Below are 14,837 nucleotides of genomic sequence, written 5' to 3'. Positions count from 1 at the left end.
TATATGTCTGGTGTGTTTCTATATCAAATTTTCCATATGAGTGAAAACGTATTGGTGCTTTCATTTGTCCATTCATATATATTTCCCCCACTGTATCAACCACTGAAAGTAAGGTCTACTCGCAGTTTGGTTTGTTATATTGTCCTATAAAATTAATGCCCCGGGGAGTGAGAGAGAAGAGAAGCTGCAACAGCTTGGGGGAGGGAGATTGATGGCTTGATCTTATACATATTTACACAAAAGCAAGACCTCTGGGCTCACAGAAATTACTCCCAATCACATGTGCACGTGATTGATGCCATAATTCACAAATGAGGAAGAAAGTGGGAATTGCTTCTACTTGACCACCAGATGGCACTCATGCACAAATAAGATCAGCTCTAGGAAAGCAAGTCCCAGCTTTCTAATGAACAGGTTTTATTTCCTGAAAATATTTGTTTTTAGGGATATAGCCAAACAAACAGGGGAAGTAGGTAGGAATTCCCCAAAGGACAATATTCTAGAGTTCTCCAAACTAAATATCTTTCTAATATGGTAGCATTTGGAGATGAATGGTGATGGCATGTGCCTGTTATTAAACTAATAGAAGCCAGCTCTCTTTTAATAATATCCAATAATGAAGAGACCTTAAGAGTTGTATGTAAGCATTAAGGCTGCTGTTGTATACTTATTATGTGCATCTCTCCCGAGCACATGCCCCATCTGTAACGGTCTTGTAAAAACACTCATTCATATTGCAAATGCTGTTTCTCTCCCTTCTTTCTTGCGTGAACAAGTATGACATGTTAACATAAATAGCATTAGAGGCTAAAAGGCATTTTATACCTCAGCATGTGAAAGACCATAAGGGATCTAGTGAACTTGGTGGCTAAGTTTGGAATTGAACATAGGTACTCCCAGTCCTATGAGATAATGTTTGCTGCTTTAATCACTCAGGGGTACATATAATAGTTCTCTCTCTTCTTGAAGCTTTAAGGTTATGTGTTTGGAATACGTTAGACAGCCATGTGAGGTAACTAGTTTGGAAGGGGGGATATTTAATTTATCTGGCTGGGAATGGGAGGGATATTAAGAGGGAAAACTGAGCAGGGAAAAGTTTAATTTCTTTGGTCAAAACTACCCCATCCCAAAGCTGTTTTATTTTTAAAAGATTGGTATTGACATTACATTACACACATATGCATGCAATGTACTGCTGCGCCATTGCACATGGATGGCTGGGGTAGGAGAAAAAGCAAATGAGAACTGCTCAGAACATAAAGGGTTAGAATTATTTTCTAAGCTTTAATACATATTCATATCCAATTTTACATACCATTTAACCATCAGTGTGTACCATAGTTCCTATAAGAATATAGCTTAATACTAAAAGCCCATTTTCTTTTCTTAGGAAAAATTCTCAAATCACATGCAGTTGCAATTTCCATACCCACAAACCAAAGCATATGTTGGGAAGCTTGAGGGTTATTGTGATCAATTTTTCAAAACTTCCCAATTTCTTACCCTATCATACGGTATTCTAAAGAAGTGGCAAAATACTATTCATAAATTTATTTTTTAATGAAACCCCTTATTTGCTTTTACCATCTTACAGAAAAATACAAGTGTGGTGGAATATTCCACATTTATTCAAATATAATTAGGCAATCCAAATCAGGTGGCTAATTTGCATTATTTAGAAAACAGATAAGACATGGATTGACATTGAATTGGCAGACACTGAAGTATCATTAAGAGTCCTGCCTTTTCTTAAACTCATTCCCCAAAGCATTACAAATAATATGAAATCTCTTTATACAGTGTGCTTGTTATGACATGTAAATATCAGCAAACACATTTGTTTGCCCTGTATTCCCTATATTCCTCTTTAATACCAACTATATTTCATCCAGCGTTTTCTAATGAGGATTTGCAGAAATAATGGGAGAGTTGGGAGTCCAAATGACTTCATAGGCTATAACATCTATTTCAAACTGACAGACTGATTTCTGATGCTTGGGTGCAGTTTCAGCTTGAAGGGGTTAAAACCAATCAGCTACCATTTCACCTAATAAATCATTTTATCATGGACTGCAATATTATGAAGCAGGTAACTAGAATATGTATGACCGAGAAGAAGTGACATTGGAGTCTGCAGCAGAATCTAAAGGCTTAGCCTGCAAGATAAATGGAATTTTATTAACACTATCAACAGGTACATTAATGGACAATTTATGTCTCCCCTTTTCAAACTGAAAACCAATGGTTAGAAATGAGACATGGTTTCATCTGGTATACTGCACATATCAGTGGCAAGTTAAGCCTGACAATTGCATCCCTGCAGAGAGACCGTGTGATTTGGATGTTGCATTTTTTGCTGGGTACACAGCCTTCTTGACCGTTCTGCGTGGCCTTGAGAAAATAATCTTCTCTCAACCAGTGGTGTAGCTAATGGGATGCGCAGGGGGCGGACTGCACTGGGTGGCACTTGGAGAGCGGCACGCCATAGCCCAAGGTGGCGCGCAAGCCCAGGCACCCGGAGACACCAGTGAGCCGCCTGCAAAAGCAGCATGGGGCTGGGTATGCAGTGCGCCTGAGCTGCTGTGTCCCTTCCAGCCCCCCTCCTGCCATTGAGAAGGATGTAAAAGGCCGTCCCCACAAATGGCATTGGGCTTGCAGGGTGCCTGAGCCGCCATGTCCCTCCAGCTTGTCAACCTTGCGAAGGCAGCCCATCTAGGAGAAGGGAAACTCTGACTCCAAACTGTTGCTGACTTGCGGGATAGCTTCAGGAGAAGAAAAGGCTAACTCTTCACAAATCCATTGTGGAGTCCCTAGACAGTTGGAGCAATTAGCCTGGAAACCTATGTCCCCACTGTGGAAGGACGTGTGGATCCAGAATTGGCCTCCACAGCATAGCTGTCAACTGTCCCTTATTTGGCGGGAAAGTCCCTTATCCCAGCGCCGTGTCCCGCTGCTGTCCCTTATCGATGAGGTCCCTTAAATTTCCCGGGTTTCAAAGGAAGCAGCTCCTCTCCCTCCCTCCCTGCCGGCCAGGGAGGCTCCAACTGTGTTGTTTGGCTGCATTGCTCACCCAATAAGGAGTCTAAGAGCGACTGGGGGGTGGAGCTTGCATGCCTTGTGCTGATCAAATTGGCCGCGTTGCCTGGGGACTCGCCTTTGCTCAGTGCTTCCCAGCGGAGAGGTGACGGTGGTTTTCCTTGCTGCATCCCCTTTGCCGGGTTGCTGCACTGTGGGAACCACCGCTTGAGGCTTCGTTTGGCTGCTGGCTGGGCTTTCTGCCTTTGGCTCAGAGGGGCTCAGAAGTTGAACATACCTGTGTTCAGAAAATCCCTTATTTTGGCTGCTGATCCCTTATTTTTGAGGCTGCTGGTCCCTTATTTTCAAATCTGTAAGTTGACAGCTATGAGCCTCCATAGTCACTTACGGACTGTGTTCATAGAAGACAATCTTACTCAGCTATGAGTGATTGCTAAAGGAGGAGGAGGAAGCAATTATCCTTCCAGCAATTCTTGCAGCTAGACATATTGCTGTGCTTTCCTTTGGCCCACAGAGACCAAGAGGGGGTTCTTGTCGTCTGGGCAGATCAGGACCTCCGTAGGGCACTGCCCAGTCTTGTGCTGCATGGAAGTCACTTCAGTGCTGCCAACACAGTGTTTTGACTTTATCCCAGGAGGCGCACCCCATGGTCTCTTGAGACAAATGGATGCCAGCAACAATAAATCTCCCTCCACCATGTTTCTTCCACTGCACCACAGAACCCATGTCTCTTCACATCACATTTGCCACACTCTTATGCTCAACCCATAACCTTATGATGCAACCTGAAGTACCATGCTCTCTTATCACTTTCTAAAACTGCTTATCTATGACCCCTTCAGCACAAGTTCTACTATGTATACCGCACTGTGTCACAGGTCCCCTGAGCATAGGTATGTGCATCACATTTTACTAGGTTGTGTGCCCAGGGAATTCCATGGTGGAGTTAGTGCTCTACTGTTGTTGTTGTTTAGTCGTTTAGTTGTGTCCGACTCTTCGTGATCCCCTGGACCAGAGCACGCCAGGCACTCCTGTCTTCCACTGCCTCCCTCATGCTGGTAGCTTCGAGAACACTGTCCAACTGTCCTCTGTCGTCCCCTTCTCCTTGTGCCCGCCATCTTTCCCAACATCTTTTCCAGGGAGTCTTCTCTTCTCATGAGGTGGCCAAAGTATTGGAGCCTCAGCTTCACGATCTGTCCTTCCAGTGAGCACTCAGGGCTGATTTCCTTCAGAATGGAGAGGTTTGATCTTCTTGCAGTCCATGGGACTCTCAAGAGTCTCCTCCAGCACCAGAATTCAAAAGCATCAATTCTTCAGCGATCAGCCTTCTTGATGATCCAGCTCTCACTTCCATATATCACTACTGGGAAAACCATGGCTTTAACTATACGGACCTTTGTTGGCAAGGTGATGTCTCTGCTTTTTAAGATGCTGTCTAGGTTTGTCATTGCTTTTCTCCCAAGAAGCAGGCGTCTTTTAATTTCGTGACTGCTGTCACCATCTGCAGTGATCATGGAGCCCAAGAAAGTAAAATCTCTCACTACCTCCATTTCTTCCCCTTCCCCCTCCCTGCCAGGAGGAGATGGGCCCAGTGGCCATGATCTTCGTTTTTTTGATGTTGAGCTTCAGACCATGTCTGAAGCTCAACATACCATAGTGCTCTACTACAGCGGATAAAAGACAATAGTGTGTCCTTGGCCACAGCCAGCACACCTATGCATCTGAGTAACCCATACACACATACCTGCAGTGAGCTTTACTTAGGTTTCTGCTCTCTGAGACTTGTATATTGGCATTAAGAATGAAAACATGCCCTTCATACTTCATATTGCTGCAGGGATCTATAACCCAGGTGTACTTGCAGCAGACATGGTTGCCTCACAGTGATCTTAAAGTTATTCTCTCTCAACCCAGCCTACTTCAAAGAGAGGATAAAACGAAAGGACATAATAGGACAAATGCTTGTAATATCACCCTGAGCTTCCTTTTGGCATAAATATGACTACTCTTCACTGGTATGTTTTGATGCCCCTGTGAGTGTTCTAGTGCAGTCTAGTCTCCCGTTGTTTATCTATTAATGAGAAAAGTCTGATGACTGAAATCCTAAAGTCTCGGGTAATATTATTTTGTGTGGCCAAGGGGTTTTGAGTGTCCTTTCTTCCACCCCACAAATCACCTCTCCCGTGGTCTGAACTCTGCAGCATTCCTGGGTGTCCATGTTTCCTGAATATCCCATGACACTCTTAGCTTGCCTTTACTGTAAGTGTCGGAAGAAGTCAAGCTGTTCGTTGTTATTTTGTTTGAAAAGTGGTCTCCTTACTTTTAAAGAAATCAGCACAGACTTTTTTTGAAGGTGAAATGAAGAACTTCCCTTAAAAACAAAGCCAGCAAGCGCACTAATCCCAGGGATTCGCTCCCTCCCCAACTTCCTGTGCTTCAATTAAAAATCCATAGGAAGATGTCACAGGACGACGTCTCTCATGTCCTGTGTCCCCCCCTCCAGATCAGGAACATCATCAGCCAGAGAGACCAAAAGGCGCTGGAAACATGTTTAATGGACAGAAAACCACACGTGCCACCCACAGCCAAGTAGCTAAGCTCCACCTTATTGAAAGGATAAAGAAATTCTAAACTGACCTACAAGCGAGGCAGAAAAATAGAAGCCTCTTTTCTTGGGAAATGCAATTTTTGAGAAATTAGAGAGCAAATTTCAGCAGAGCAAAAACCAACCATCATAGCCGATTAATAAAGCAGCTGCAAACATTGTTTCATCTCCTAAGACTATTAATATTTTTGAAGTGATCTGCAAGTTGCAGTTAGATTACACTAAAAAAAACAAATCCTTTGTCAAATGTTTGCCCTGAGTCTATGTGTGTGTGTCAGTCTTCTGCAAAGGGAATGTGGTTTCTTTATTTCACGTGTTATTATTCGATAGCCACAATGTGAAAGTGTTGTTTGTTACAAAAGAAACAAAAAACACCGAAACTTTGTAATTGTTACACTGATAAGCAAACATCATTAATTGAACATTATAGATGAGTCCTTAGTGAAATAAGAACACTTTATAAATTAAGAATTGTTTCCTCAAATAATTATTTCCCATGTTCAAATAGTCAGAGTGATTTCATCTTTAATTGGCTTTTCATTTAAAGGATGAACATTGCATGGATGGGAAATGATTTCAGGGCTGTCTTATGTAAATTACCTGCACAGAATAACTGTTCACGAGGTTACTAGGAGAAAACCATCCCTGCCAGAGTCCTTGTGACACTGGATGAAAATTTCCCGCATCATTAGCATCCAGTGGGAGAGGAGGTTGGATAGGCTAATAGAAAATGTTATTTAATTGCTATTATCTAATTCTGCTCCTGCTGAGGTTAGCAGTAGCACCTCCTTTAATCTTCAAGGAGCATCAATTCCATTCTGATTGGATTCACAATGTATGCGCCTGTGCATTTTACTCAAAGGTAAATCTCACAAATTTCAAGGTAGTTTACTGTCAGATAAATGTGCCTAGGGTTGCAGTCATAAACTGCTAATTTGCTTGCGTTTGTGTTGCCATGCACATATACACAAAGTCAAAGGGTAATTTCAGGCCATTTCTGTTTTGGTAATCTACCCGACGACATCCTGCATCTGAAAGACAACGGTGGAGTAAGTGATCTGTACAGATATCTTTTCTATGAAAGGCATCCAGGACCAGATCATGCGAGAAAGCCTATAGGAACATAATAAGCTGTCTTCCGCTGAATCAGACCATTGGTCCATTTGGTCAGTATTGTCTACTTTGACTGAAACTCCAGGGTTTCATGACCAGGGGTCCTTCCCAGCTGTACCTGCAGATTCTGGGAACTGAACCTGGGACCTTGTCCGCACTCCTACACTGTGCAACCACCCTACCTTCTTCGAATACGGACATAATGTTCATTTGTATTTACATAGCCACAAACAAAGAGGATAGGATGAGCCATCTCAGGAACAGAACACCAAGAAGAACACCTGAAAAAAATATTAAAATGACATCACTGTGTGAAATAGGAACACATAATGATGGATGAAAAATATCAGCGCCATAGTCAGCTACACATACTTCTGTTGGCATCCATCTGTCTCAATGGAATATGTCTCCAGGAGTGACTAGGTGCAAGCCTGGGTAGTGTGTATGGAGGTTCTGGGCTGCCCACACAGCAAGACCACCTTCTTGGCCATGAAGACAAAACAAGAGCAACATCTGTTTGGGCAAGCCAGTGCTAGAGTGTGTCCAGGTGTCCTGTATGGATAATCACTGATGCAGCAGGTGTCTCACTTACCCCCAGGTAGATTATAGTCACTCATGATCTATGTGGGCATAAATAATGAAGTTTATGGAAAAATAAATGGCCCAGTTGTTACTCAATCTAAAATACATATATGTGGGCATTTTGGGGGATTTCTTTTGGGGCCTTGTGGAGAGGGATGTTGTTTATTCAAATCGATTGCTTTGTCAGAGCTTACTAGTAGGTCATACCATTATTAAACCATTAATTGGTTTGGGAATTATATCAGATTGCTTGAAGTTGCTTTAAATCTCATCATATGTCAGTTGCTTGGAGTTGCTTTATTTTCAAACAGTCCATCTTATGTGCTTTGTTTTCTATAAGCTTTTCTAATGCCATCCCATAATGTCATTAAGCTTCGTAAAATAACAAGCCGAGGGATTCCTTCCAGTCACAATCTTCAGCCTGTGGCTTTTGCTGGAGAAGCTTTATTTACTGTTCCTCTGGGTTGCTGTTGAGCAAATTTGAAGCTTGATTGGGGAACCCAACGAGTGCTGGAGCAACGGCCAAGATTTGGCATGATACACCCTGGCATTCAATGGACCCCAAAATTAACACATTGAGCAGAAAGGATGTAAATAAATACACCTATTTTGGAAACTCCCAATCCCACGGAACTAAACCGAGTCTCTTTATTTAAAGATGGCCTCATTTTTAACCTTTGTAATTTCCCAACATATAGCAGAGCAGCTTTGGTTTGCCCCAAAAGTTATGAAGTCTGATTATACAATGGTGGAAAGACTAAGTAGCCAGTGTGGAAGTGGAGGCCAGGAATGATCACCCAGTCCAAAGGTGCTTAGAAGCACTGTTCCCAGTTCCACTTCCAAACATCTTTTCCAGTACAAGGCATTACAGCTTGCCTTCCCCCTTTCCCAAAGGAGGTTCCAAAAGGGGTTGCCTTCTGCCCTATATAATACAGGATTCTCCTGTGTTTCCATGTAAAATATACTTTGTCCTGTGTTTCTGCACTCCTCTCTCCAGGGGAGACAACTTGAGTAAAATATGGGGGGGGGGGGGGAGGTAAGCCCCGCCTCTCATAATCAGTCAAATGATGGGGCACATCCACACCATTTGAAAGTCAATGCCCATCAATTTGGGGGTGGGGGTGGCCCCCTTAATTTTTTATTGGGGGGCCAAGGGACTGTGGCTTCTAGGAGCTGGCTCCTATGTGCCCCCTCTCACTGCCAAGTTAGGGATCCTCTCCAAAAGTATGTGTGTGAAAGGTCATATATTTAAGCTCTGGGTGGCAAAGCACAGAAAGGTTTACTAATTTTGTGTGTGTGTGTGTGTGTGTGTGTGTGTGTGAATTTCCAGAGGCTGAAATACATTGTAATGGATTGCTTTGAAGTCATTTCAACACCAGATGGGGGGGGGCATAGCTGTCAACTGTCCCTTATTTGGCGGGAAAGTCCCTTATCCCAGCGCCGTGTTCCGCTGCTGTCCCTTGTTGATGATGTCCCTTAAATTTCCCGGGTTTCAAAGGAAGCAGCTCCTCTCTCTCCCTCCCTGCTGGCCAGGGAGGAGGGAGGCTCCAACTGTGTTGCTTGGCTGCATTGCTCACCCAATAAGAAGTCTAAGAACGACTGGGGGGTGGAGCTTGCATGCCTTGTGCTGATCAAATCGGCCGCGTTGCCTGGGGACTCGCCTTTGCTCAGCGCTTCCCAGCGGAGAGGTGACGGTGGTTTTCCTTGCTGCATCGCCTTTGCCGGGTTGCTGCGCTGTGGGAACCACAGCTTGAGGCTTCGTTTGGCTGCTGGCTGGGCTTTCTGCCTTTGGCTCGGAGGGGCTCAGAAGTCGAACATACCTGTGCTCTGAAAATCCCTTATTTTGGCTGCTGATCCCTTATTTTTGAGGCTGCTGGTCCCTTATTTTCAAATCTGTAAGTTGACAGCGATGGGTGGGGGGGATTCACCCCCCCTGCCCTGCCCTGTATTTTGCCAGAACAAAGGTGGCAACCCTGCCCTATAGTTGCTGTTGGATCAGATCATTCCCCAGTCCTTTCTCTCACTTGCTTTTATGTGCAGGCCAGGCTTTGGCCCTCGTCTCTCGCCTTACTTGGTTTCGTTTTGTGTTATTTGGGGTTTGAGAACCCAATGCCTGAACACAGAACGTTTCTCCCATTTCTCCAGCTCTCCCAACTGCTGTGTTCACTGCAAACTAAACACCGGTTTCACAGCACTTCAGATCAGCTCAAACATGGCTCATTTAAGTTAAGCTAATTCATCAACCCCCTTCTGCCTCTGGAATGCTCTTCAAAGCAGTTGTGGCATAAATCTTGGTGGAATGTGCACATCTTCCCCTTCAGCACATGGTTTGTGCTCATGGTTTTACATACATGACCTTGCTTCCAATCCTCTTTGCACCTGAAAAAGTTTCTGGGTTGACATGGTGCTTGGCTTGTAGTTGGTGCATAGCCCACAATTCCTCCTGAAATCCTGCAACTTTTTATAACCCTACTGCTCAGGGGTGGGTGTGTTGTGCCTCTTGTCTGCCATAGGGCAAGAGAGCAACTCCAGATGGCAATAATGCAGTCACATTAGATAATAATGCATCACAGAGCAAGAATAAAGTGGATTGATGTGTGGGCGGTGCAGTATAAATCGATCACATGTTGCAAAACATGCCCACAAAAAGCATCAGTCTAGAGGGGCCCTGACTCAACCAGGCATCTGGAAGCAAAGCATTTCTTCTGTGGGAACAGCTCTTGTTTGGGGATGAAACAAGTGGCACCTGCCAAAAACTGCTGCCCCGTATCCCTCTATAAGGATGAACAACTTTCCCCAAAGCATTCTCCATGTTAACACAGAATGGATCCGAGCTGTTCCGTCCCCAAACTGGGGGAGAGATAATTTCCCTTGTTCTTCCTCTTGCTTCGGACATAGGTAAAGAAACCTTTTAAAGATTATTTTAACCTCCCTTGCAAGCCTGAGCTCGATCTGAGCTTCAGTCGGCTTCGCCTTCACCCTGAGAAGAGAGCTACATCATGACGTGGCAGCATTCCTTGCAGCTTTGCAAAGGGGAACAAGATTACTGCCTCCACTAATCATGTTCCTGCTGCTATCCACTTGGGAATTAAGGGGAAAGGGGGGCATTTGGAGGGGGGTATCGATGGGTGTGGGTGTGTTCAGGTGAGAGCCAGCCAGCTCAAATTTTATTCCAGGCCAGGGAGAACCTGGGGCATTTGTTTTGTCTGCCTCTCTTTTGAAGTGGACTTCAGTAAGACTCCCAACATCCATTCTCAGATCCAAGCCTGGAGATGTCCACTGGCACCCCTGTCCTGGAACCTGCACCACAAGGAGGGCTATTTCCATACTCTATATCCCATACTCTCTGTATCAGAGAGTGGGGAAATCTGCTGGACCTGGCACCAATGTCCATTTGCATAAGAACATCTCATCCGGCATGTGGCAAAAAGCAAAGAATCACTTCCACATCCCATCTGCCACGCAGAGCAATGTGCAGAAGAGTACGAGGGCTTGATAAATTCTCGTACATCTCAGTTGCACTCTGAAGCTATAAATGAACCCGAACCTTCGTAACAGAAAATATTCACACTTTAATGTATAAATAAAAGGAAAGAATCCCAAGGTACCTTGCTTATGTTACACTTTTCAAATTGCACATACACACATCTGTTAACTATGTCCTTTCAGAGATGATTTTACACATCTAGTCGGTTTAATGCATGGCCAGTTAGAGGCAGCAGAGTGTGTGTGTGTGTGTGTGTGTGTGTGTGTGTACGCACATGGGTGTGTGTGAAACAGAGAGAACGAGAACACATGCACACAATGCACACATGTGCACACACACACACACATGCGGAGCACAAGATCCACCCAGGGATTTCACAAATCTTTCTGATATCAGATGATGCTGTCTTCCATCAGAATTCTTCGAAAGACGGGTTCATGTCTTACTGCAGTTCCGTGATCTAATAAAAAAACACACAAGATGAATTGCATAATCAAGTAAATGTACATGCATTTTTATGTTATGTAAAAGAGACAAAACATGAAAACCAAAACAGAAAAAACATAGTCCAATAACTGCATTCAAATTAGGTTCAAAAACTCAAACTGAAAAGAGTCCTCTTGATGGTTGTAAGCCTCTGGAGAATCTGAAATCTTCCTCTTCCCTGAGGGTGACACGAGGTGGCCCCTTGCTTGATATGACAGATGAGAGAACAAGGCTGACTCACTCTGTGCATGGAATTGTTAGACCACTCGGCAGGTTTCCAAGAAGAGAATTATTTCCTAGCTCTGTACTGTAGATACTTTCTAACTAGAGATGCTGTGGGTTTGAATGTGGGAACTCAAGCAAACAAAAGATGCGTTCTACCACCAGAGTAAGTGGGAGGCAACTCCATTTAGTGCTTTTTTCCCTAAAAAAATGTTTAGGGGTACTCTCATTTTGACTCAATAAAATCGCCATTTTATAGTTCAAATCAGGGAAAATAAATACAGCAAATGGACAAAAGTACAAAGATTCACAAAATGTTTAGGGGTGTGCGTACCCCTGCATCTCCCCAGGAAAAAAGCACTGGCTCTAACCATCTTTCTTTCTACTCTGGCACATCCAGACTAGCAGTCATCACGCTTCATTTTAGTTCCCCCTCCTGCTGGTGCAATGGCACCAATTTGCCATTAAAAATAACGAAAGGCTCCAGTGATAAGAGACTGAGCAAAACCGTGATTGGGAACTGGAAGAGTGAGAGATTTCTGTCCAGACCACACTCAGAAACACAAGACACAATGCTGAAAGATCACCAGGTTGCAGCATGGATTGTACTTAGGTTAATAGGAATTTGGATTTTCTCCTGAAGTTGAGATTTAATGTTTGGGATTAAAAAAAAGAAAAAATCAGTCTCGGATAGTGAAAAACCCATTACAAAACTCTATTCATTTAGCAGTTAGATGCAACACACTTGGAGTCTTGCAACAGGAGCTGCTTTTTTGACAGATGCAAGCTGGGAGCATGGAGCCACACCAATGTACCAACGGCACAACGTCTGTAACTGGTGCAGGGGAATAAAGCAACTGAAACAATTTACCAAGCACCTGACCAGGCAGCCACTTGTAAGTAGGAGTAAAAGCTTTGCCCTTTTTTGCTGTCACCGTGGCTGGCTTTGTGACAGCTTTACAAAATGAAGAGAAAGGAGACGTGCCTAACTGTGAAGGTTTTATGTCCATGTTTCTCTAACAGCAGCCCTGCCACAATTTCAAGAACAGAACGGAATGAAATAATAAACACTGAGAGCTGAAAGGTAAGAGACGCAAAAGGCTCAAGAGTTATATGTTGGCTAAAAGGCGCAGGAAGCAGCTGAGGGAATGAAGAGAAAAGACCAGTGATTTTAGCGGGGGGTGGGGACGGGACACAGAACCAATTGCTGTCTTCAGTTTCAGGAATAGGCTCAATTAAAGTACAATGAAAGCCCTGGAACCAGTACTCAGGCAGTGAATAACAAAGCAACAGAGTATATGTTCATTTGAAATAACAGTAATAATACTGAGTATTGGTTGCTGTCATGAATGGAGGATGTGTACACCACCATTAAACGCAGCCATATTTCCATTCAGCTCTCAGTCCTTTCATCTCTACTGCCCCTTGGTGGTCATTTTAGTCGCCAGTGGAGAAACATGTAGTCCATCAGAGGTCTGAGCATACAAATTCCTGATCATAGGTTTCTCGTAGTTGCTTTTAAAATAAACTACTGCGGAGGGAGTAAAGGACGCGGGTGGTGCTGTGGGTTAAACCACAGAGCCTAGGACTTGCTGATCAGAAGGTCGGCGGTTCGAATCCCCGCGATGGGGTGAGCTCCCGTTGCTCGGTCCCTGCTCCTGCCAACCTAGCAGTTCGAAAGCACGTCAAAGTGCAAGTAGATAAATAGGTACCACTCCAGTGGGAAGGTAAATGGCGTTTCCATGCACTGCTCTGGTTCGCCAGAAGCGGCTTAGTCCTGCTGGCCACATGACCCGGAAGCTGTACGCCAGCTCCCTCGGCCAGTAAAGCGAGATCAGCGCCGCAACCCCAGAGTCAGTCACGACTGGACCTAATGGTCAGGGGTTCTTTTACCTTTACCTTTACTATGGAAGAAAGCCAACATGGTGCCCTGCAGATGACTTTAGACTCCAGCTTCCATCAGCCCCAATGAGCATGGCCAACAAGATACTCTTAAGGCCAGACGTGCTCTATGTGGGTCTGCCCTTGAGTCTGATCCCGGAAGCGCCAGCTAGTGCAAAATGCTGCAGCTAGACTGGTGATGGGAACAAACTACCACAAAAACATGGCACCTGTGTTGAGGCCTACACTGGTTTCCTGTCTGCTACAAGGCCAGCTTTGAGGTTCTTGTACTAGTTTAGAAAGCACTGAAGAATTTAGGCCCAGGATACTTGAAGGACTGCCTTACCCCACATGCCCCACGTAATCACCGAGACCATTGGAGGGGAGTACTATTAGTAGTTCCCTTTGGGCCAGAAGCATGGATCATGACAATACGGAGTAATGGCTTAGGCGTTGTGGGCCCAACTCTATGGAACTCTCCCCTACCCCACAAGAAGTTTGATAGGCATCGTTCCTACTGAGTTTTAGATGCCTCATCAAAACTGTTTTATTTCAGGAGGCCCCTGAATCTTGAATGCTTCTCAGGTGCTCTTTAAAAAAAAGAAAAAAATCTCTAGGTTTAATTGACGCTTGACCAGAAACCAGGAAGACCAAAACTTGAAGACGGAATGGGGGAAATTTATAAGTTACCTTGGAGACCATTGTAAACAGTTAAAATCATTAGTGGGATTGGAATAACACTTGCAATGTAACGAGAACTATGGATACAATGGAAATATAAAGATTTGGATTATTATAAAAAGATGCAGAAGAAAAGGTTTAACAATAGGACCCATGGAGGGGGAGCTGGGAAGTCCAAAGGTTCGTCGGAATCTTGGTTTCCTTTTGGAATGTGTTGTAGTATGATTGTAAACTTTATTATGTAAAACCAAATAAATAAATTTGTGGAAAAATAATAATTTATGCTTGAAGTTTTGCATATTGTGCATTTTATTGATGTAAGAAATTTTGAGTTCTACATGCTGAAAAGCAGGATATAGATGTTTCAAACCAACCAACAAAACAAAACAAAACAAAACAAAACAAAACAAAACAAAACAAAACAAAACAAAACAAAACAAAACAACAAAGATGATGAAGAAGAAATAGAGGGTGCCATATTGGTTACCCCGGCACAGGGGTCAATTTTTATCCGGATTACACCATGCTAGGAGGGGAGTATTAACCCTTCCCTCCCCATCCATGATCTTGACAGTGGGAACGAACGGGAGCTTCCACCCCCTAAGTCTCATAACCCAATGTAGGGGGTATTTATCAGGATCATGGCTTTGGGTGGATGGATTAAACATACCCTTCCTGAATGCTGACATAAAATCTGATCCAGTTCTCACTGTCACTTTTAGCATCATGTTTGGCTTGACTCTT

General features: G+C 43.9%; 1 protein-coding gene and 1 long non-coding RNA gene across 3 annotated transcripts in view; one reads left to right on the top strand and one right to left on the bottom strand.

The window, feature by feature from the left end:
• Positions 1-14,837, top strand: part of LOC308466473 — an 88,093-nt gene that overhangs the window by 28,152 nt on the left and 45,104 nt on the right. The window lies entirely within an intron of this gene.
• ADGRL3 (adhesion G protein-coupled receptor L3) overlaps positions 10,889-14,837 on the bottom strand; it is a 534,652-nt gene continuing 530,703 nt past the window's right edge. For both annotated transcript variants that reach the window (XM_080987086.1, XM_080987079.1), the window contains one exon: positions 10,889-11,283. In XM_080987086.1, coding sequence (XP_080843212.1) covers positions 11,216-11,283 — 68 coding nt within the window. In that variant the 3' untranslated portion in view covers positions 10,889-11,215. The remainder of the gene's footprint in view (positions 11,284-14,837) is intronic.

The sequence above is a fragment of the Podarcis pityusensis genome, assembly GCF_964106645.2.
Source record: "Podarcis pityusensis genome assembly, chromosome: 17".
NCBI classification, from domain to species: domain Eukaryota; kingdom Metazoa; phylum Chordata; class Lepidosauria; order Squamata; family Lacertidae; genus Podarcis; species Podarcis pityusensis.
This window is presented reverse-complemented; position numbering and strand designations above follow the sequence as displayed.